This window comes from Cetorhinus maximus, unplaced genomic scaffold (assembly GCF_964194155.1).
Source record: "Cetorhinus maximus unplaced genomic scaffold, sCetMax3.hap1.1 HAP1_SCAFFOLD_140, whole genome shotgun sequence".
Taxonomy (NCBI): domain Eukaryota; kingdom Metazoa; phylum Chordata; class Chondrichthyes; order Lamniformes; family Cetorhinidae; genus Cetorhinus; species Cetorhinus maximus.
The window spans coordinates 288,268-305,230 of NW_027596136.1; the positions used below are offsets into that span (position 1 = coordinate 288,268).

A 16,963-nucleotide genomic window follows, 5' to 3' on the forward strand; every position below is an offset into this window, starting at 1 on the left:
GGGGCTGAATGGTCTCCTCCTACTCCTATGGCAGGAAAAAAAGAGCTAAAACGGTAGCTGGATTTGCAGAACCCCATCCTATCCTAGGTTTTCATTCCTCCCGAAACCTGCTGGTGGAGATTATGAAAGTGGGGGTACACTTAAACCATATGGAAGGGGGGGAGTTGAATCAGAGCCTTGAATTCTGAGGGTCACCTTAATGCCATTGCAAAATTCACCCAAAAAGCGAGCTCGGTAGTGATAGGCTGATTGGTCGTCTTCTGTCCTATAAGATGCTATGAACTCTTACAATGAATGCCTCTGCATCACGAGACAACAGGTAGAGTGGAAAAAAACTTTAATTCAACTTTTTTTTTTACAAAAAAAAAATCTTGGTGTCCGGTTTTCTCTCTAAAAATTTCCAGACAGCACAGCCCAAAAAAAAAAATGCCCTGGAACTTTCAAACCCATAACCGAACAGGCAGAAGAAATTCTTCCTTGGGTAGTCTGGGCAAGCACGAGTTTAAAAAGCAGGAAGAAAATTAAAAAAAAAAGCACACAAAATGTTATCACCATGTATCAATAATCCTGATATCAAACTGGTCAATTCTACCTTTCAACTCAGTATTTTGTTTTTTTAAAAAAAGGAGTCATTACAAGTCCTCCCTGAAACACAATCAATCCAGAAATTCATTATTCAGGGTTTACAATTATACCCTCGAGGGATAAACAGGTGGTGATTGGGTGGGGTTGGGGGAGGGGGCAGGGGAAAAGCAATAAAATTGAAAAAAAAAAGCTCGGAATCAGGCAGTATGATTTATATAAAAGCAAAATACTGCGGATGCTGGAAATCTGAAACAAAGACAGAAAATGCTAGAAAAACTCAGCAGGTCTAACAGCGCCTGTGGAGAGAAAGACAGAGTTAATGTTTCGAGTCTGTATAACTACAGACTTGAAACATTAACTCTGTCTTTCTCTCCACAGATGCTGTTAGACCTGCTGAGTTTTTCTAGCATTTTCTGTTTTTGAGTATGATTTATATACATTGCTTTACATATCGTGTGTTTATCAGATATGCTCATGACTGGTGGAGCAGATGGTGAGTGCAGCCCCACAGTCCAGTCAGAGAACAGGGGTTGGGGGGGGGGGGGGGGTAAATTTGTGAGAATCTTTTCAGTTTATTTATGAATTCCCTGAAGATTTGAGAAGGGCGTGTGTGTTTATGTGTGCAGGTGTCTGTTTATATGTGCATTTGTGTGTGCGCGTGCACACGCGTGCGTGTATATGCGTAGCAGGAAGATCAGTGTTCAGTCCTCCAGGATGATGGGCTCCCCTAGGGCAGCTGAGCGAGTTGAACTTGTAAGTTTCACTTTAACTTGCACAGAAGGTCTCCGTGCAGCTCTCCTCATTTCCGATTGGCTCAAAGCTTTCCGAATCATCCTGCAAACGAGAGAAGGTTGAAACAAAAAGGGGTTAATTTCATTTTAAAAAACCCACTTTGGTGCAGTGGGAATTATGTACCAAATGCTACGCTGTGAGAAATCTGCACCCAGAGATTCCTGAAAATGGCAAGTTCCCTAACTTGGGTAAGTTGTCTGGTGGAAAATGATGACAGAGAACAAAGGGACATAACTTATTCTTTTTAAAAGTCACACCATAACCAGGAGCTGGAGAGACAAATTCTCTATCTGGTAGGTTGGTCTCCATTCTTTGAATGATTTGCATTCTCCACACACAGCAATTCCATCCATTTATTTCTACAGTGAGAGGTTTTGTGGTAAGGTTACTGTTACGCCATTAGCTTGTCTCAGTTTTAGTTTCAGGACAGAACTAATTGGTGTAACTTGAGGCAGGAGTTCCAGGCAATAGGGTAATCGGAAACCAAGTGTACCACTGGCTACCTGCAGCATCAGGACCCCGTCATCTGCATGCTGAGCAACTGGCTTCTTCAGGACTCAATGAAATAGATTGCTTTGTTGTGGAGGGTACAGATTGGAGGATGATATCAAGCATGAAAGCAAGACATTGCAATGGATGCGCTGTGGGGGGGCTGTTTGATGAGATGGGAATTGAGGGGAGCTATAGGTGGGAGAAAATGAAGAGGTTTTAAAAAAAAACAAAGCTTCATCGATGGCTCAGGTTGTACAATCACTGTCACTGGGCCATACCTCAACTTGGTGGGTCCAGGTTTCTGGGCCAAGCTAGGTTGTCTTTGCTGCTGCATTCAGCCACTAGCCGGGGTCTCAGTCACTTTTTTTCCCCATTCATTTCACAGGATGCGGCATCATTGGCAAGGCCTGCACATATTGTCCATTCCCTAGTTGCCTTCTTCTAGAACTGCTGCTAGCTGGTTTTGATATGTCACAGGGCAGTTACAGGCCAGTCATGCTGGTTGTGGGATCTGAGTCACAAATACTGGGTAGAGACAGCAGGCTTTCTTTCGTGAATCAGTCAGATTTTAACCACAATCCAACAGTTTCACAGTCACTTTTACTGTTGTCAGCTTTTTATTCTTTTAAATAAAAACAGAATTCAAACTCCTGAACTGCCACGGCGAGACTTGAATTCATACTCTCTGGATTATTAGTCCAGGCCTCCGGGCTATTAGTGTAATAACGTAACCACTACACTACCGCAACCAGTGACCCCTGGTAAAGCACGAATGGAAAGGACACATATTTGTATATCCAGATGGTGACTTCATTCTAAAAGCACTTGTCCATTGCACTAACCCAACCTAAAATAAAAAGCTTTTGAAGAAAATGAAAGATAAAACCTGTAATGACTGTCACTTTAAGATCAGTTCAACTGAGTAGGGATCACATGAGTTGTTCAGCTAATGTGTGGCTAGCACGGGGGAATAAATTCTAGGGAGGGGTTTCCTGGGGAAAAAATAGCTGTGTGAGGGGCTGGCTGTATACAAGCAGCCACGGAAGCTCTCGTGTAAATAAAGTTCGTTTTGTTTGACTAAGAAGCCTCCCAGAGCGTGCTTCTATAGAACCCACACAGTTTTGTTTATTATCCCCATGATTCAACCCCTGGGTGTCTATTGCAGCAGTGTCCTGGAGATTAATGCCCGATTCCTGAAGAGTTCAGGACAATCCTGGAAGGTTTGCAATCCCATATCACCGTGAACAAGGACCTCACGGCCATGGTTAACATGCAAGAGGTTTCCAGCCCTGTTGGGAAGGAGGTATCTGATGCAGGACAGTAACTGGAAAATAAACAAATCACATCAGCCAGCCCACCTCAGCATGCTCTCAAGCCCCTCGAACCAGAGGGAGATATTTGCTGGCCAAAAGATCCGAAAAAGGGAGAGAAAAACTGTTTATAAAGAAGAATTACATATTAGGACAGGAGAAGCTGGATTGAGCAAACTGCAAAAGGAAATGGAGAACTGCCAACGGGGTGAGGCTCCAGACAAAATGACTGCCAATAATTTTCATCCAGAAAAGAAACATCACCTGCTGCAGGGAAATAACAAGCTAATAACAGAGTGTAATGCACATAATTAACCAGCTGGAGGCAGGAATGACCAGGAACTCTATAAGACTTGGAGTGTACACGTCTGCTGACACCAAGAAGCCTACACTGTGTACCATGATATGAGAAAGTGCAACAATTTTGGGCAATGCAATTTCAAAATTGCTTTAATTCCCTGCCATCCATCAAATCCAAGCAGCTATAGCTTATGTTTGTAAACACTCCCATATATCCAGGGCATTCTTTCTTCAGAAAGGCAATTATCTATGGTATCCCTAACCCATCAGCTTGTACTTATTACAGGAACTGTATTTTTAACTGAATTTGAGGATTTTTTTGGCTGGGTCAGTTTCCTGTTGCCACAAGTTTAAACAATGGCTGATATATCTGGGACCAGCTGAATATAATGACAACAAATGTTTCAACTATTTGATCCTGGGATCAGAGAAGGAATAATTAATCAATCTAATTAATTTTAGATAATACTAATATCCTCTAGGGAAGGAAATCTGCTGTCCTTACCCAGTCTGGCCTACATGTGACTCCAGACCCACAGCCACGTGGTTGCAACTGCCCTCTGAAATGGTCTATCAAGCTACTCAGTTCAAGGGCAATTAGCGATGGGCAACAAATGCTGGCCTTGCCAGTGATACCAATATCACATGAAAGAATAAATAAAATTAAAAATCAGGGAGGTGAATTATTGAGGTTTCACTGGTGGGGGAAACTGGGAGCACGTACCGATGAAGAAATCACAAATTTAATGCCTAAACCAGCAAATAATGGTTATTGTTACATCCAAACATGGAATGGTGCAAAGAGTTTTCGCAGTGTTCCCACGAGCAGGCAGCGTAACCTTTTAATGCATAGAATAGGAAAAGGCCATTTAGCCAATCAATGTTGTTCCTGCCAATCTAGAATTAGGGCTTTCACAAAACCTAATGCAGAAATCTCTAAACACTGCAATTCAGAAGTGCTAAATTTATAGCACAGCAGTGTGTGTTTTTTTTCCAGGGAGATAGACAGGTTGGGCAGGATGGATGGTTTGCTGGCAATTGCAATTTAATGTGGATAGGTATGATGGAATGTAATTTGGAAAGAAAAATAGGATAGACAGAGTTGTAGATGAACAGAGACCTAGGGGATCCACATGCGTTTTCAGGGAGTCATGCATGTGGATGAGGCCATATTAAAAAAAGGCCAACAGAATTTTGGGTTTTATAAATGGGACAGAGTACAAGAATCAAGAAATAATGATGTAACTTGTAAAACGTATAGATTAGGCGCCTGTTAGAGTACTCTGTACAGTTTTGGACCTCATATTATGGAAGAAACATTAAATTCTGATTACATTGCCAGGGTAATGCCAGCGAGGGAAAACGATAGCTATGAGGAGAAACTGGAGATACTGGGATTGCTTTCACTGGAGCCAGGAAATCTGCAGCAGCTGTTCAAGGTTCCTTCAACAGCACCTTCCTAATCAGAGACCTCTACCACCTAGGAGGTCAAGGGCATTAGGTGCCAGGGAACACCACCACCTGCAAGTTCCCCTCCAAGCCACACGCTATACTGACTTGGAATTATATCGCCGTTCATTCATCATTGATGGGTCAAATCCTGGGACAGTGCTATGAGTGTTCCTACACCACACGGACTCCAGCAGTTCAAGGAGGCGGCTCACCACCTTCTTGAGCAGTTAATGATAGGCAATAAATGCTGGCCAGTGACACACACGTCCAATGAATGAATAAAAAGATTAGCAAAGTTAAAATGAAGAGGAATTTTGATGGAGTGAATATATGAAGATCATGTTTTCTGTTTGGGGATTCACTTATGATGAAGTGGGTGGGGGTGGTGAGGAAGGGGTTAGGAGAAAGTTCTTTACAATGAAGGTTGTTGTAGCATGGGATGTGATCTACATGGAGTGATTACGTCAGAACCCATTTCAATCTGTTAAAGGAAGACTGGATAAAGATTTGTTGGGAAGGGTGGGCAGTAGAATTAATTTTGGATCACCCCTGCAAAGAGCCAGGAGAGACTTTAAACTTCAGTTATGAAGATAGATTGGAGAAGTTGGGACTACTTTCCATGGAGAAAAGAAGGGATTTGATAGGGGTATACAAAATCATGTGGGGTCTGGACAGAATTGAAAGGGAAAAACTGTTCCCACTCATGAAAGGATTGAGAACCAGAGGGCACAGATTTAAAGGTAATTTGCAACAAAAGCAACAGTCATGTGAGAAAAAACTCTTTCAGGCAGCGAGTGGTTAAGGTCTGGAATGCATTGCCTGACAGTGTGGTGGAAGCAGATTCTATCGAGGCATTCAAGAGACAATTAGACTACTAATTGAAAAGGAAGAATGTGCAGGGTTATGGGGAGAAGATGGGAGAATGGCACTAAGTAAACTGCTTATTTGAGGAGCGGGTGAAGACTTTATGGGACGAATAGCCTCCTTTCTGCACTGTAAAAATTCTGCGATTTTGTGATGGACTGAATGGCATCCTTCTGTACTTCTGTGTTTTGTTTACATTCCTCCATTCAAACCTCGCATCCTTGATAACAGAGAACCTGTTATCTAGCTTCCCTCTCAACAGGAGTTAATTTGACATAACATGTACCCAGTGGCTCAGTTGGCAAGTACTGCGCAATGTGCAATTCTACCATGGCAATCAGGAGAGGGGTTTGATACCAGGTCTGTGTTGCGTTGGCTGACCTCAGTCATGTGGTTGGGATGCTACAATTGACCACAGCGTTTCCAAGCTAGATTGAGTAACCTCTGCTGATAAGTCTGAGTGAACAGATGTTGAGTGAATACAGCTGAGCTGATGAGTATTCACTCCTGGAGGAGTAAACATTTCTTCCAATTAAAACAACAGCAATATTAAAGCCATCGCCTCTAGATCCTGCCACAATCTCCATTTCCCAGTCACAGATTCACCCCTCTCCTTGGCCACTGTCTTAGGTTCAACTGGATCTACAACTGTAGCATTGTATTTGACCCTGTGCTGAGCTTCAGATCCTATATCCTCTCCATCTCCCTGCTTCAATCTCTACAATTTCCTTGCATACACTTCTGCCTCAACTCATCTGCTGTTGAAATTCTTATCCATGCTTTCGTTAACCTCCAGGCAGTCTCTCCTGGCTGGACTCACATCTTCACCCTCCATAAACTTGATCTCACATGAAACTCTGCTGCCTGTATCCTAACTCGACCCATCCCGTTCACCCATAACTCCTGTGTTTGCTGCCATACATTGGCTCCTTGTCCAACAATGCCTTGATTTTAAAATTCTTATCCTCGTTCACAAATCCCTCCGTGGCCTCCTCACCTCGTTCCCAACTCCATGACCCCCTCTAGCCCTACAACCCTCCAAGATCTCTGCACTCCTCCAATCCTGGCCCCATGGTCACCCCCAATTTCCAATGCCCTACCATTGGCGACCGTGCCTTCCTAAGCTTTGGAATTCCCTCCCTAAACCTCTCCGCCTCTCTCCTCCTTTAAGATGCTCCTTAAAACCTATCTTTTTGATCAAACTTTTAGTCACCGGTCCTAATCTCTCCTCTTTTAGCTCTGTTAATCTTTTTTCTGTCTTATTACACTATGAAGCACCTTGGGACATTTTATTATGTTAAAGGCACAGAATAAATGCAAGATGCTTTTTTTTGGTTTCCTCAACAACAGAATTGTTGATGGCACTCATTCTTTAGCCTCACACGTGGAAGAACGGGCGACTGATGAGATAATGCAGGGTAGGTGAGGACTTGTGACCACAGAACACTGCAGGAGTCAGCACAGACTGAGACTGATTGCATCAACAATCATCACAACTGCAGGACAACTGGGTTATAATCTGAATCCCAGATTTGCAGGCTACATACTTGCAGGTGCTACTGAGGAATCACCAGGGCAACACAGGCTACTTGTAAAAACTAGTGACTTTAACAATATCCCCAAATATCTGCTCTAAAGGAAGAATATCCCTTCTAATATCTTGATGGCTATATTTTGCACTTGTGAATCCCAGGGTGGGTGCAAGTTATTTCTGTGCATGGTATACAGATGTCATGGAATCTTACAATACAGAATAAGGCCATTCAGTCCATCATGTATGTTCCTGCTCTCTGAAAGAGCTATTCAATTAGCCCCTCTTTCCTTGTACACCTGTATTTTTTTCCTTTTCAAGTATTGATCCAATTCCCTTTTGAAAATTATTGAATCTGCTTCCACCACCTTTTCAAGCATCGCATTCCAGATTACATTTCTTATCTCTCTTCTATTGCCAGTTAACTTAAATCTGTGCCCTCTTGTCAGTTATTGAGCAAAGGTGGGTAAATGAAGAGGAGGTTGAGATTAGTTGTGATCTAACTGAACTGCAGTACAGGTATTAAGGGGCTGAATGGCCTTCTCCCCATTCATTGTGGCTCCACAGGGGTTGCATGCTTTGGCCTAGGATTCTGTTGTTAAAAATTAGTGTACAAACTGTTGCCTATATAATGAAAAGGACATTAGAACTAAGGTCAAAGGGAGCAACTCTCACATCAAAAGTCAAGGTAGAACCCACTGGCATCTAAAATAACTTTGTGTGGCTGGGTCAATGAATACCATTCACCTCTACCCACCCCCCTCCGAATATTCTATTAACCCATTGCCACATTCAAGGAAGGAAGTCGAGGATCTTTCCGTTCCATCAGGTCTGACTGTCCCCCTCTTCTCCTAAGCCCCCTCCCTCCCCTCAATCTCATGGTACACACCTGGTATGGTCTGTTGCCACGAAGACAATCGGGTCAGGGGCATCTCCGGGGTTCAATTTCTGCCGTTTAAACGCTGGCTCAGTGCCACCTCGCTCTGTCTTCATCCCAGCAGAGAAGGGTCTGCCACTGGCTGAATGGGGGCTAGCCGTCTGCAACAGTGATAATGCATTTCACCAAAATTAAAGCTTTCTTTTCTTGCTAAATCTAAGTGGGTGAATTATAAAGACTACATTAAATAAAGTATTAGCCCAATCGGTACCCATAAACACAGTCAGCTAACTGGCAAGGCACCCTGTGTTACAGACTAATCGTTTTTTTAAAATCCCTTCTGGAAATGCAGTAGAAGATATCAGTCAAGGCCATAATGTCAAGGCAGAGCTGAACACAAATTCTAGTCCACTTTTTGACTGGTTAAGTGGCTGTTATGTTGTCAATGCCCTTCAGGATACCTAAGAATGAGACAGTATTCACAGGGATTCTAGAATCCAAATGATTATTTGTGTTCCAAAAGAAAATTTGGATAAAATTGAGACGAGATATTCCAGAATCCAAGAGAGAGGGGAGAAGAGGAAGAGAAAAAGAATGTGTGTGCATATACACAAGTGAGAGGAGAGGGAGTGAAGTAGGAGAGGGGAAAGGTAGAGAACCAAGAAGAGTGAGGGATGGAAAGGAGAGAAGGAGCAAATAAAGAGAGAGATGGGGCAGAGGGCACTTAACTGATGGTAGAGGACTTGAAAGCTTACTTAACATGGATATCTGCACATTTTACAGCACCAGGAGCTGGCACTTTGACACCTCCCTTTATCCAGCCCCTAATCCAGGGCACTGAGGTCAACTACTGTAAACATACAATAGCATCCCTCCCCTGACTGAGGGATCAAACCTGGGGCATTCCTAGTCAATGATTCATTCGATTAACTTGCCCAGCCAACTAGCTACATCATTTTAATTTTACAGCTATCCTAATTCAAATGTGACAAAAGTTTGAGAGAGTTCTGATTTCAGGAGGATAGATGTGAACTCAACAATTACCCCATCATTTTCCTGTTGATGATTTACTTAAATACTTCCAACTTGATCAAGAAAAGCAACTTTCCCACCTTAAATATTAACATGCGGATACACTATGAGTGCAGGAATTCAGATTGCTTGAAACCGTATGAACAACATTCTGACATCTCTATTAAATCTCCCTCTACACTGTCCCCATCAAACACTCCCAGGACAGGTACAGCACGGGGTTAGATACAGAGTAAAGCTCCCTCTACACTGTCCCCATCAAACATTCCCAGGACAGGTACAGCACAGGGTTAGATACAGAGTAAAGCTCCCTCTACACTGTCCCCATCAAACAAATCCAGGACAGGTACAGCACGGGGTTAGATACAGAGTAAAGCTCCCTCTACACTGTCCCTATCAAACACTCCCAGGACAGGTACAGCACAGGGTTAGATACAGAGTAAAGCTCCCTCTACACTGTCCTGATCAAATACTCCCAGGACAGGTACAGCACGGGGTTAGATACAGAGTAAAGCTCCCTCTACACTGTCCCTATCAAACACTCCCAGGACAGGTACAGCACAGGGTTGGATAAGACCATAAGGCGGCCATAAGACGTAGGAGCAGAAGTAGGCCATTCAGCCCATCAGTCCACTCTGCCATTTAATGAGATCATGGCTGATCTGATAATCCTCAACTCAATTTTCCTGCCGTTTCCCCATAACTCTTGATTCCCTTACTGATTAAAAACCTGTCTATCTCAGCCTAGAATATACTTAATGACCCAGCCTCTACAGCCCTCTGCAGTAAAGAATAAAGATGAATAAAGATACAGAGTAAAGCTCCCTCTACACTGTCCCCGTCAAACACTCCCAGGACAGGTACAGCATGGGGTTAGATACAGAGTAAAGCTCCCTCTACACTGTCCCCGTCAAACACTCCCAGGACAGGTACAGCATGGGGTTAGATACAGAGTAAAGCTCCCTCTACACTGTCCCCGTCAAACACTCCCAGGGGAGGTACAGCATAAGGTTAGATAGAGTAAAGCTTCCTACACACTGTCCCCATCAAACACTCCCAGGGCAGGTACAGCATGGATGAGGCAGAGAGAGGAGGTAGGTTGTTTGACTGTGGGAGCCATCACAATCGAATCACAAAGCTTTCCTGAAGCAACATGCATGACTGTCATTGGAAAAAAGCAAGAATTATGTCATTCCCCCAAGGAAGGGGCTCAGAAACTAATTTTAGCTCCCTACACGCTTTCCTAACAGAGACCAGGAACTCAAGCTGGGAACCTTCTGTGCCAATAAAAATTAAATGTTAAAAGGTTCTTTGCTATTCTTCTGCAAGATCTTGAATGTGCATCAGAATGACAGCAGAACATGATGAGAGGTGCACAGTAATGCACCAACTTGCTTCTGTAGAGGATGGTGTGTGTCAGGTCTATTCCCCATCTCCGTTCCCAACCCTGCGCTCTGTTCCACAAGTGTGTGTAAGCGCACCGCCTGTACACTCAAGAATTCTGAAATTGAATACAGGCCATATTGAAAAGATTTTTCTTCCATAGGTGAGAATCAGGCTGCTCATGCGGTCACATCAAATGTGAAGCGGAATATCGACTTAAGGTGTTTTCTTTGATCAATTTGTGAAAACATTATCTCACACCAGAAAAAAAAAATTCCCTCAGAGTGTAATGCATGATAAACAGTTTGCATACAGTCCACTTTTAAACAGTTTAACATAAAGAGATTACAAAGCATTCAGCCACTAATGTTAATCCTGCTCTCAGCAAAATAAACTGCTTGGATTCTGCATATTTTTCTCAAACTGAATTTTACTTCAGAAGAAAATATATTATACAATGGCCAAGAGGAGATCCCGAGCCCCAAAGTGTGAAAGAGCTGGGTTAACATCAGTAGAGATACAGTCAGTAACACAGGGCGCTGGGGGAGAGGGGTTGCTGAGTGACAGTGTGAGGGGGCTGGATTAACATCAGTAGAGATACAGTCAGTAACACAGGGCGCTGGGGGAGAGAGAGGTTACTGAGTGACAGTGTGAGGGAGCTGGATTAACATCAGTAGAGATACAGTCAGTAACACAGGGCGCTGGGGGAGAGGGGTTACTGAGTGACAGTGTGAGGGAGCTGGATTAACATCAGCAGAGATACAGTCAGTAACACAGGGAGCTGGGGGGAGAGGGGTTACTGAGTGACAGTGTGAGGGAGCTGGATTAACATCAGTAGAGATACAGTCAGTAACACAGGGCGCTGGGGGAGAGGGGTTACTGAGTGACAGTGTGAGGGAGCTGGATTAACATCAGTAGAGATACAGTCAGTAACACAGGGCGCTGGGGGAGAGGGGTTACTGAGTGACAGTGTGAGGGAGCTGGATTAACATCAGAGATATAGCCAGTAACACAGGGCGCTGGGGGAAAGGGGTTACTGAGTGACAGTGTGAGGGAGCTGGATTAACATCAGAGATATAGCCAGTAACACAGGGCGCTGGGGGAAAGGGGTTACTGAGTGACAGTGTGAGGGAACTAGATTAACATTAGTAGGGATACAGTCAGTAACACAGGGCGCTGGGGGAAAGGGGTTACTGAGTGACAGTGTGAGGGAACTAGATTAACATTAGTAGGGATACAGTCAGTAACACAGGGCGCTGGGGGGAGAGGGGTTACTGAGTGACAGTGTGAGGGAGCTGGATTAACATCAGTAGAGATACAGTCAGTAACACAGGGCGCTGGGGGAGAGAGAGGTTACTGAGTGACAGTGTGAGGGAGCTGGATTAAAATCAGAAGAGATACAGTCAAGGACACAGGGCACTGGGGGGAGAGGGGTTACTTTGTGAAGGAGCTGGATTATGCAGAGACAAGGTTCGTTCAACAGGATGACTGTGTGACTAGCTTGGGTCCTTTGCATCATCTGCAGCCCAGTAATTTCTGTCTTACTGTCAAGACTATAGGACATGCTGCATGTTTGAACAATTCGAAGTGATGGACAATCCATTTTCTTAACGCGGAACCATGATACTGAGGGGGTGATTGACTGTTTATCACCTACTATCTGTATATTGAGCACCATAGCTGCTGGTTTTCCAGCTCAGTCTACTGGGATGTCACAACACATTGCAGTCATGTTGACAGTTGTCCAACACTTACCATCTGCCTTATATGAATGGGACTTGGGGCTCCTGAAAGGCAGGGGAAAAGGGGAAAAGAAACATTAGTACGAATGCAGAAAAGAAACGCAAACGACATGCAAGGTAATCTGGTTAAAAGACCTTCTGATCCAACGTCAAACCCACCCGCTAAATGACTAGTTAAAAAGTATGAGAGAGGTGAGATGAGATGTCCCCCAGAAGGTTTACCCACATTCCTGCCAGACAGCAGGTCTGGCAGCATCTGTGGAGAGAGAAACAGAGGAGTTAATGTTTCGAGTCGGTAAGACTCTTCTTCAGAGTCATACGGATTCAAAATGTTAACTCTGTTTCTCTCTCCAAAGATGCTGCCACCTGCTGAGTTTTTCCAGCATTTTCTGTTTTTATTTCAGATTTCCAGCATCCGCAGTATTTTGTTTGTATATTTTTCCTACCAGATAGTACAGATGAGCTCCACCAAGTCCTTTTCTTTGCGGAATTCCGAGTGTACAATTTCTTCCAAGTGTCCAATTTAAAACAGAGCATGAATAAACCGCCCATTCCGATCCCGGCAATTATGGCCTAAATCAGGCCCCAAAGTTTGCAGGGTCAACAGGAGCACACGACTTTGCAGAGTTCAAATGCCAAGGAGCAGGCCAGCTGTTATCCTCTGGAGTTTAGATCCTACTCCTCTGTCACCTCCATCAGAATTGCTCTTAACCAGGGCACTGTACGGCCTCTGCAAGATTTTAGGGGGCACTGGGAATAGCATGAGCATCTGGTCATGTTCTCTGTCACTGCCTCATCTACGGACCTGGACACAGTGGGTAATGAACCAACTCACGATCCAAGGGGCATGAAGCGGAGGGCTGTCCTGCCACTTATCTGTAATAAGTATCTGTAATCAATCCCCATCCTCCCATTTCTTCAGGCAGTTCAAGTTGGCATCTCTTTTGTTCAGAGCAAAGGAGTTATGGGCAGCCACCGTCCAAACCTCTGCCCATGCCCACTGCTCTCAACTCCAAGCTGCCAGCCAAAAGCCAAACATGACACTCCCTCATCTGAGTTCCTTCTCCACGCAAAGTAATGTCAGACTTTCCACCCTTGGCGCAGCTGGTGGATGCGGGGTGGGGGTGCCTAACCCTCTCTCCCAAACTCTGTGGCTCTAATAATTTGCGTTCCTGCAGGATATTCTGCCTTACTACTGTTAAATACTATAATGAAAGGGTTTATTAGACAGCCCTTAAGCCTGCTAATGTTATACTGCTGTCGATTTCCCCCTGCACAGTAATAATAATAACTTTTAGCTTTTGTTTGTTAAGTAAGGAAGTACAAGTCAATTTAGATGTAGCGACCACTCAAATGTTGATATAGGACTGACCTTAAAGCAATGGGCAGTTTAGTTACTCATTAAAAGTTATTCCACTGCAGACTGATCTGTATATTTCAGAGAACTTTAACCAGTTGATAAGTTCTGCAGAGGGAAACATCTGGAAATGTATTTTTTCTTTAAAAATAGCTGATCAGTATGGAATGGTACAGGTTTAATAAGTAAAGGTTTCATGTGGTGGAACAGAAATCATATGTACCGAGAGTGAAACTATTGATAAGATAACAAAATCAGGGAGCGGTGCCTGTCTGTGGAAAAATAATTCATTAAAATTGTAGTTATTGATAAGGGACAAACTTCTTAAAATATTGACAAGGTGGATGTGGAAAGGATGTTTCCTCTTGTGGGTGAGTCCAGAACTAGGGGGCACTGTTTTAAAATTAGGGGTCGCCCTTTTAGGTCAGAGATGAGGAGAGAAGTTTTCTCTGAGAGTCATGTGACTTTGTAACTCCCTGCCTCAGGAGGCGGTGGAAGCAGGGTCATCGAATAGTTTAAGGCGGAGGTAGATTGATTCCCTTGCCTAACAAGAATCTAAGGTTATCGGTGGTAGATGGGAATGTGGAACTCGAAAAACAAACAAATTAGCCACAATCTGAGTGAATGGCGGAGTGGGCTCGAGGGGCCAAATGGCCTACTTCTGTTCCTATTTCACATGTCCATATATACAGAGCTGCATCATGTAATGCAGGATTGTGGCAATTGTCACAAGGAAAGAAACCCATGAGGCCATTTAGCCCCCTCGAACCTGTTCCACTATTCAATGAGATCATGGCTGATCTGTGACCTAACTCTGTATACTGACCTTTTGCCCCATTTCCCTTAAAATCTTTAGATAACATAAATATATCCACTTCAGATTTGAAATTCACAATTAATGTACCATCAATTGCTGTTTGCGAAAGAGACTTTCAAGCTTCCACCGCCCTTTGCATGTAGAAGGGTTTCCTAACTTCACTCCTAAATGGTCTGGCTCTAATTGTTTAGACCATACCCCCTAGTCCCAGATTCCCCAACCTGCAGACAGTTTCCCTCTATCTACGTCATCAGTTCTCCTTTAATATCTTGAAAACTTTAATCAAATCACTCCTTAACCTCTAGACCTCAATACAACTCTAGTGCATCTGATCTCTCCTTGTAATTTAACCCTTCGATGAGTGAGAAAAAGGTGTAAAAGATGAGTGTTGGAATAGATATGCTGGATTGGTTAAACCCTAAAATACCTGAGTTCAGAACTGTAACATTTCTACAAACACACAAGCTTTGTCATAAGTACTGCTATAAGAACTTCAACTTAATAAATCCATGACATCTGATGTTCAGTGTTTATAAACCCTTTTTGATTGGAGGGATTAACACACCCATGCTCTCCAATATCACACAGCATCAACAATTTCATCAGGTCAGGCAGCAGTCGAGCACATGGTGACTCTGACAAGAATCCCAACCTATAAACGTGTTGCAAAGAGTGGGCACAAGTTTGCAACTTACCCTCAACCCCGTTTTGTTTGCTGAAGGTGCGTTTCCCCAGGAGGGACAGCACTCCACGGTTGATATTTAGTATGGTTCGATTTGTTTCACTCCCTTTCAAAATCCTAGGCTTCACCGGACCACGTGCAGCTGCAAATCAAGCATATTCCACATGAGCAGAATAAAGGAAGGAAAACAGATCCGATTCATTACTGAGCCATTTGTGCACAAATTAATGGTGACTTGCTTGGTTCAGGAGGAATGTTGGGACAGGACACAGAGGGCACCTGGAAAATAATACCATGTGGATCTATAGCATTCATTTCAACACAGGAAGCAGCTTGGCTTAATCATAAATACGTTGAATGATGCAGCACAGAATCTTATTTGGTGCATCATTACTGTGCTGGCTCTTTGAAAGATCTATCTAATTTGTTCCACTCTCCCTGCTCTTTCCCCATTTCGCAGTAAATTTTTTCCCTTCAAGTATTTATTCAATTTGTCATTTGAAAGTTATTGAATCTGATTCTACTGCCCTTTCAGGCAATGCATTCCAGATCACAACAACTTGCTGCTTGGGAAAACGTCCTCAACCAAGCTACACGTATCTAGATTGGAAAATAATCAAAAATTTGCATTTCATCTTTTCCCCCCAAATTACTCAACTAATATGAACTAAAAAAAAATAGATAACATCTCCAATAATGCAGCACTAGGCTCAGCACACATTGGGACCTAGATTGTGATCAAACACCAGGAAGCGGACTTGAGCCCACAAACACTACAACTCTGAGACAAAGAGGTCACAAAGTGCACTGTCCCAGAATAAAGAGGATGTGAACATAAAAAAGAGTCAAGGGAATTCCAAAATCCACCGCTCAAAATTTTCCTTGCAACTTACCCAATTCCCCCAACTCCTTCATGATGTTAGCTAATGTCGGCCGTGCCACAGGCCGGATCCTGAGTGGTTTCGTTGCTGCTTTTGGAAGTCTGACCGCACCTGAGGGGAAAACAGAACTAAGGGTCAAATCTCAGCAATGGTGGTGGTGGGGGTTGGAAAGAAATCATGGCTTCTAGAGCCAATGGATGTTTTGTTAGTTATCAAAAGGACATGGAACAAAAGCAGTTAAATAGAGTTGAGCTGCAGATGGTCAAATTGAATGGCAGAACAGGCTCAAGAGATTGACTGGCTACCTCCTGTTCCTAATCCTCCAGTACCCTAACTCTTCAACCAAAGCTTGCCCCTCCAATATCTTAATTCTCCCATAAAAGCTTGTGATTCAAGTATCTTAACTCTCTTAACAAAGTTCCTGCATCAGGGCGACTTACTTCACAACAGGGTTTCAGGTGGTGAGAACATGCTAATTCAAATCAATCACTTTTCATTCTCTTACAGGAGTTAAATCATGCAAAATACAGGAATATAATTTCCTTAGAACAGATATCCCTGTTAAGTCTGTGCTTTCATTAACAAGATGCCCATTAAGAGGTAAAAGGTTAAGTAGCATGCACAAGTTCCAACTTCTAAGCAAAGAGTGAAAATGACCAAAATGTCCTTCTATTCCTCTAGAAGGATTAGCCTCTCAAACTACCTCAAACACAAATATTAGACCCTAAAAAAATAAACTTCTCATTGAATAAAAATCTTAAAATAATTTACATGTATATAGCACTTCATCCCACCCTATCAAAATCTTTCGTAATATTAGAGACCTCCCCCCTCAGACTTCTCTTATCCTCAGAAAACAGCCTTGT

At 43.3% G+C, this 16,963-nt stretch overlaps 1 protein-coding gene across 5 annotated transcripts in view; it reads right to left on the reverse strand.

The window, feature by feature from the left end:
* Positions 1 to 320: 320 nt before the first annotated feature.
* The window catches only part of mta2 (metastasis associated 1 family, member 2), a 65,122-nt gene continuing 48,479 nt past the window's right edge, over positions 321 to 16,963 (reverse strand). For 4 of the 5 annotated variants that reach the window (XM_078534906.1, XM_078534909.1, XM_078534907.1 and 1 more), the window contains 5 exons: positions 16,110 to 16,208; positions 15,230 to 15,358; positions 12,374 to 12,405; positions 8,216 to 8,364; positions 321 to 1,419 (listed from right to left, as the gene is read on the reverse strand). In XM_078534906.1, the coding sequence (XP_078391032.1) occupies positions 1,287 to 1,419; positions 8,216 to 8,364; positions 12,374 to 12,405; positions 15,230 to 15,358; positions 16,110 to 16,208 (542 nt within the window). In that variant the 3' untranslated portion in view covers positions 321 to 1,286. The remainder of the gene's footprint in view (positions 1,420 to 8,215; positions 8,365 to 12,373; positions 12,406 to 15,229; positions 15,359 to 16,109; positions 16,209 to 16,963) is intronic. The other variant, XM_078534910.1, reaches the window with a different exon arrangement.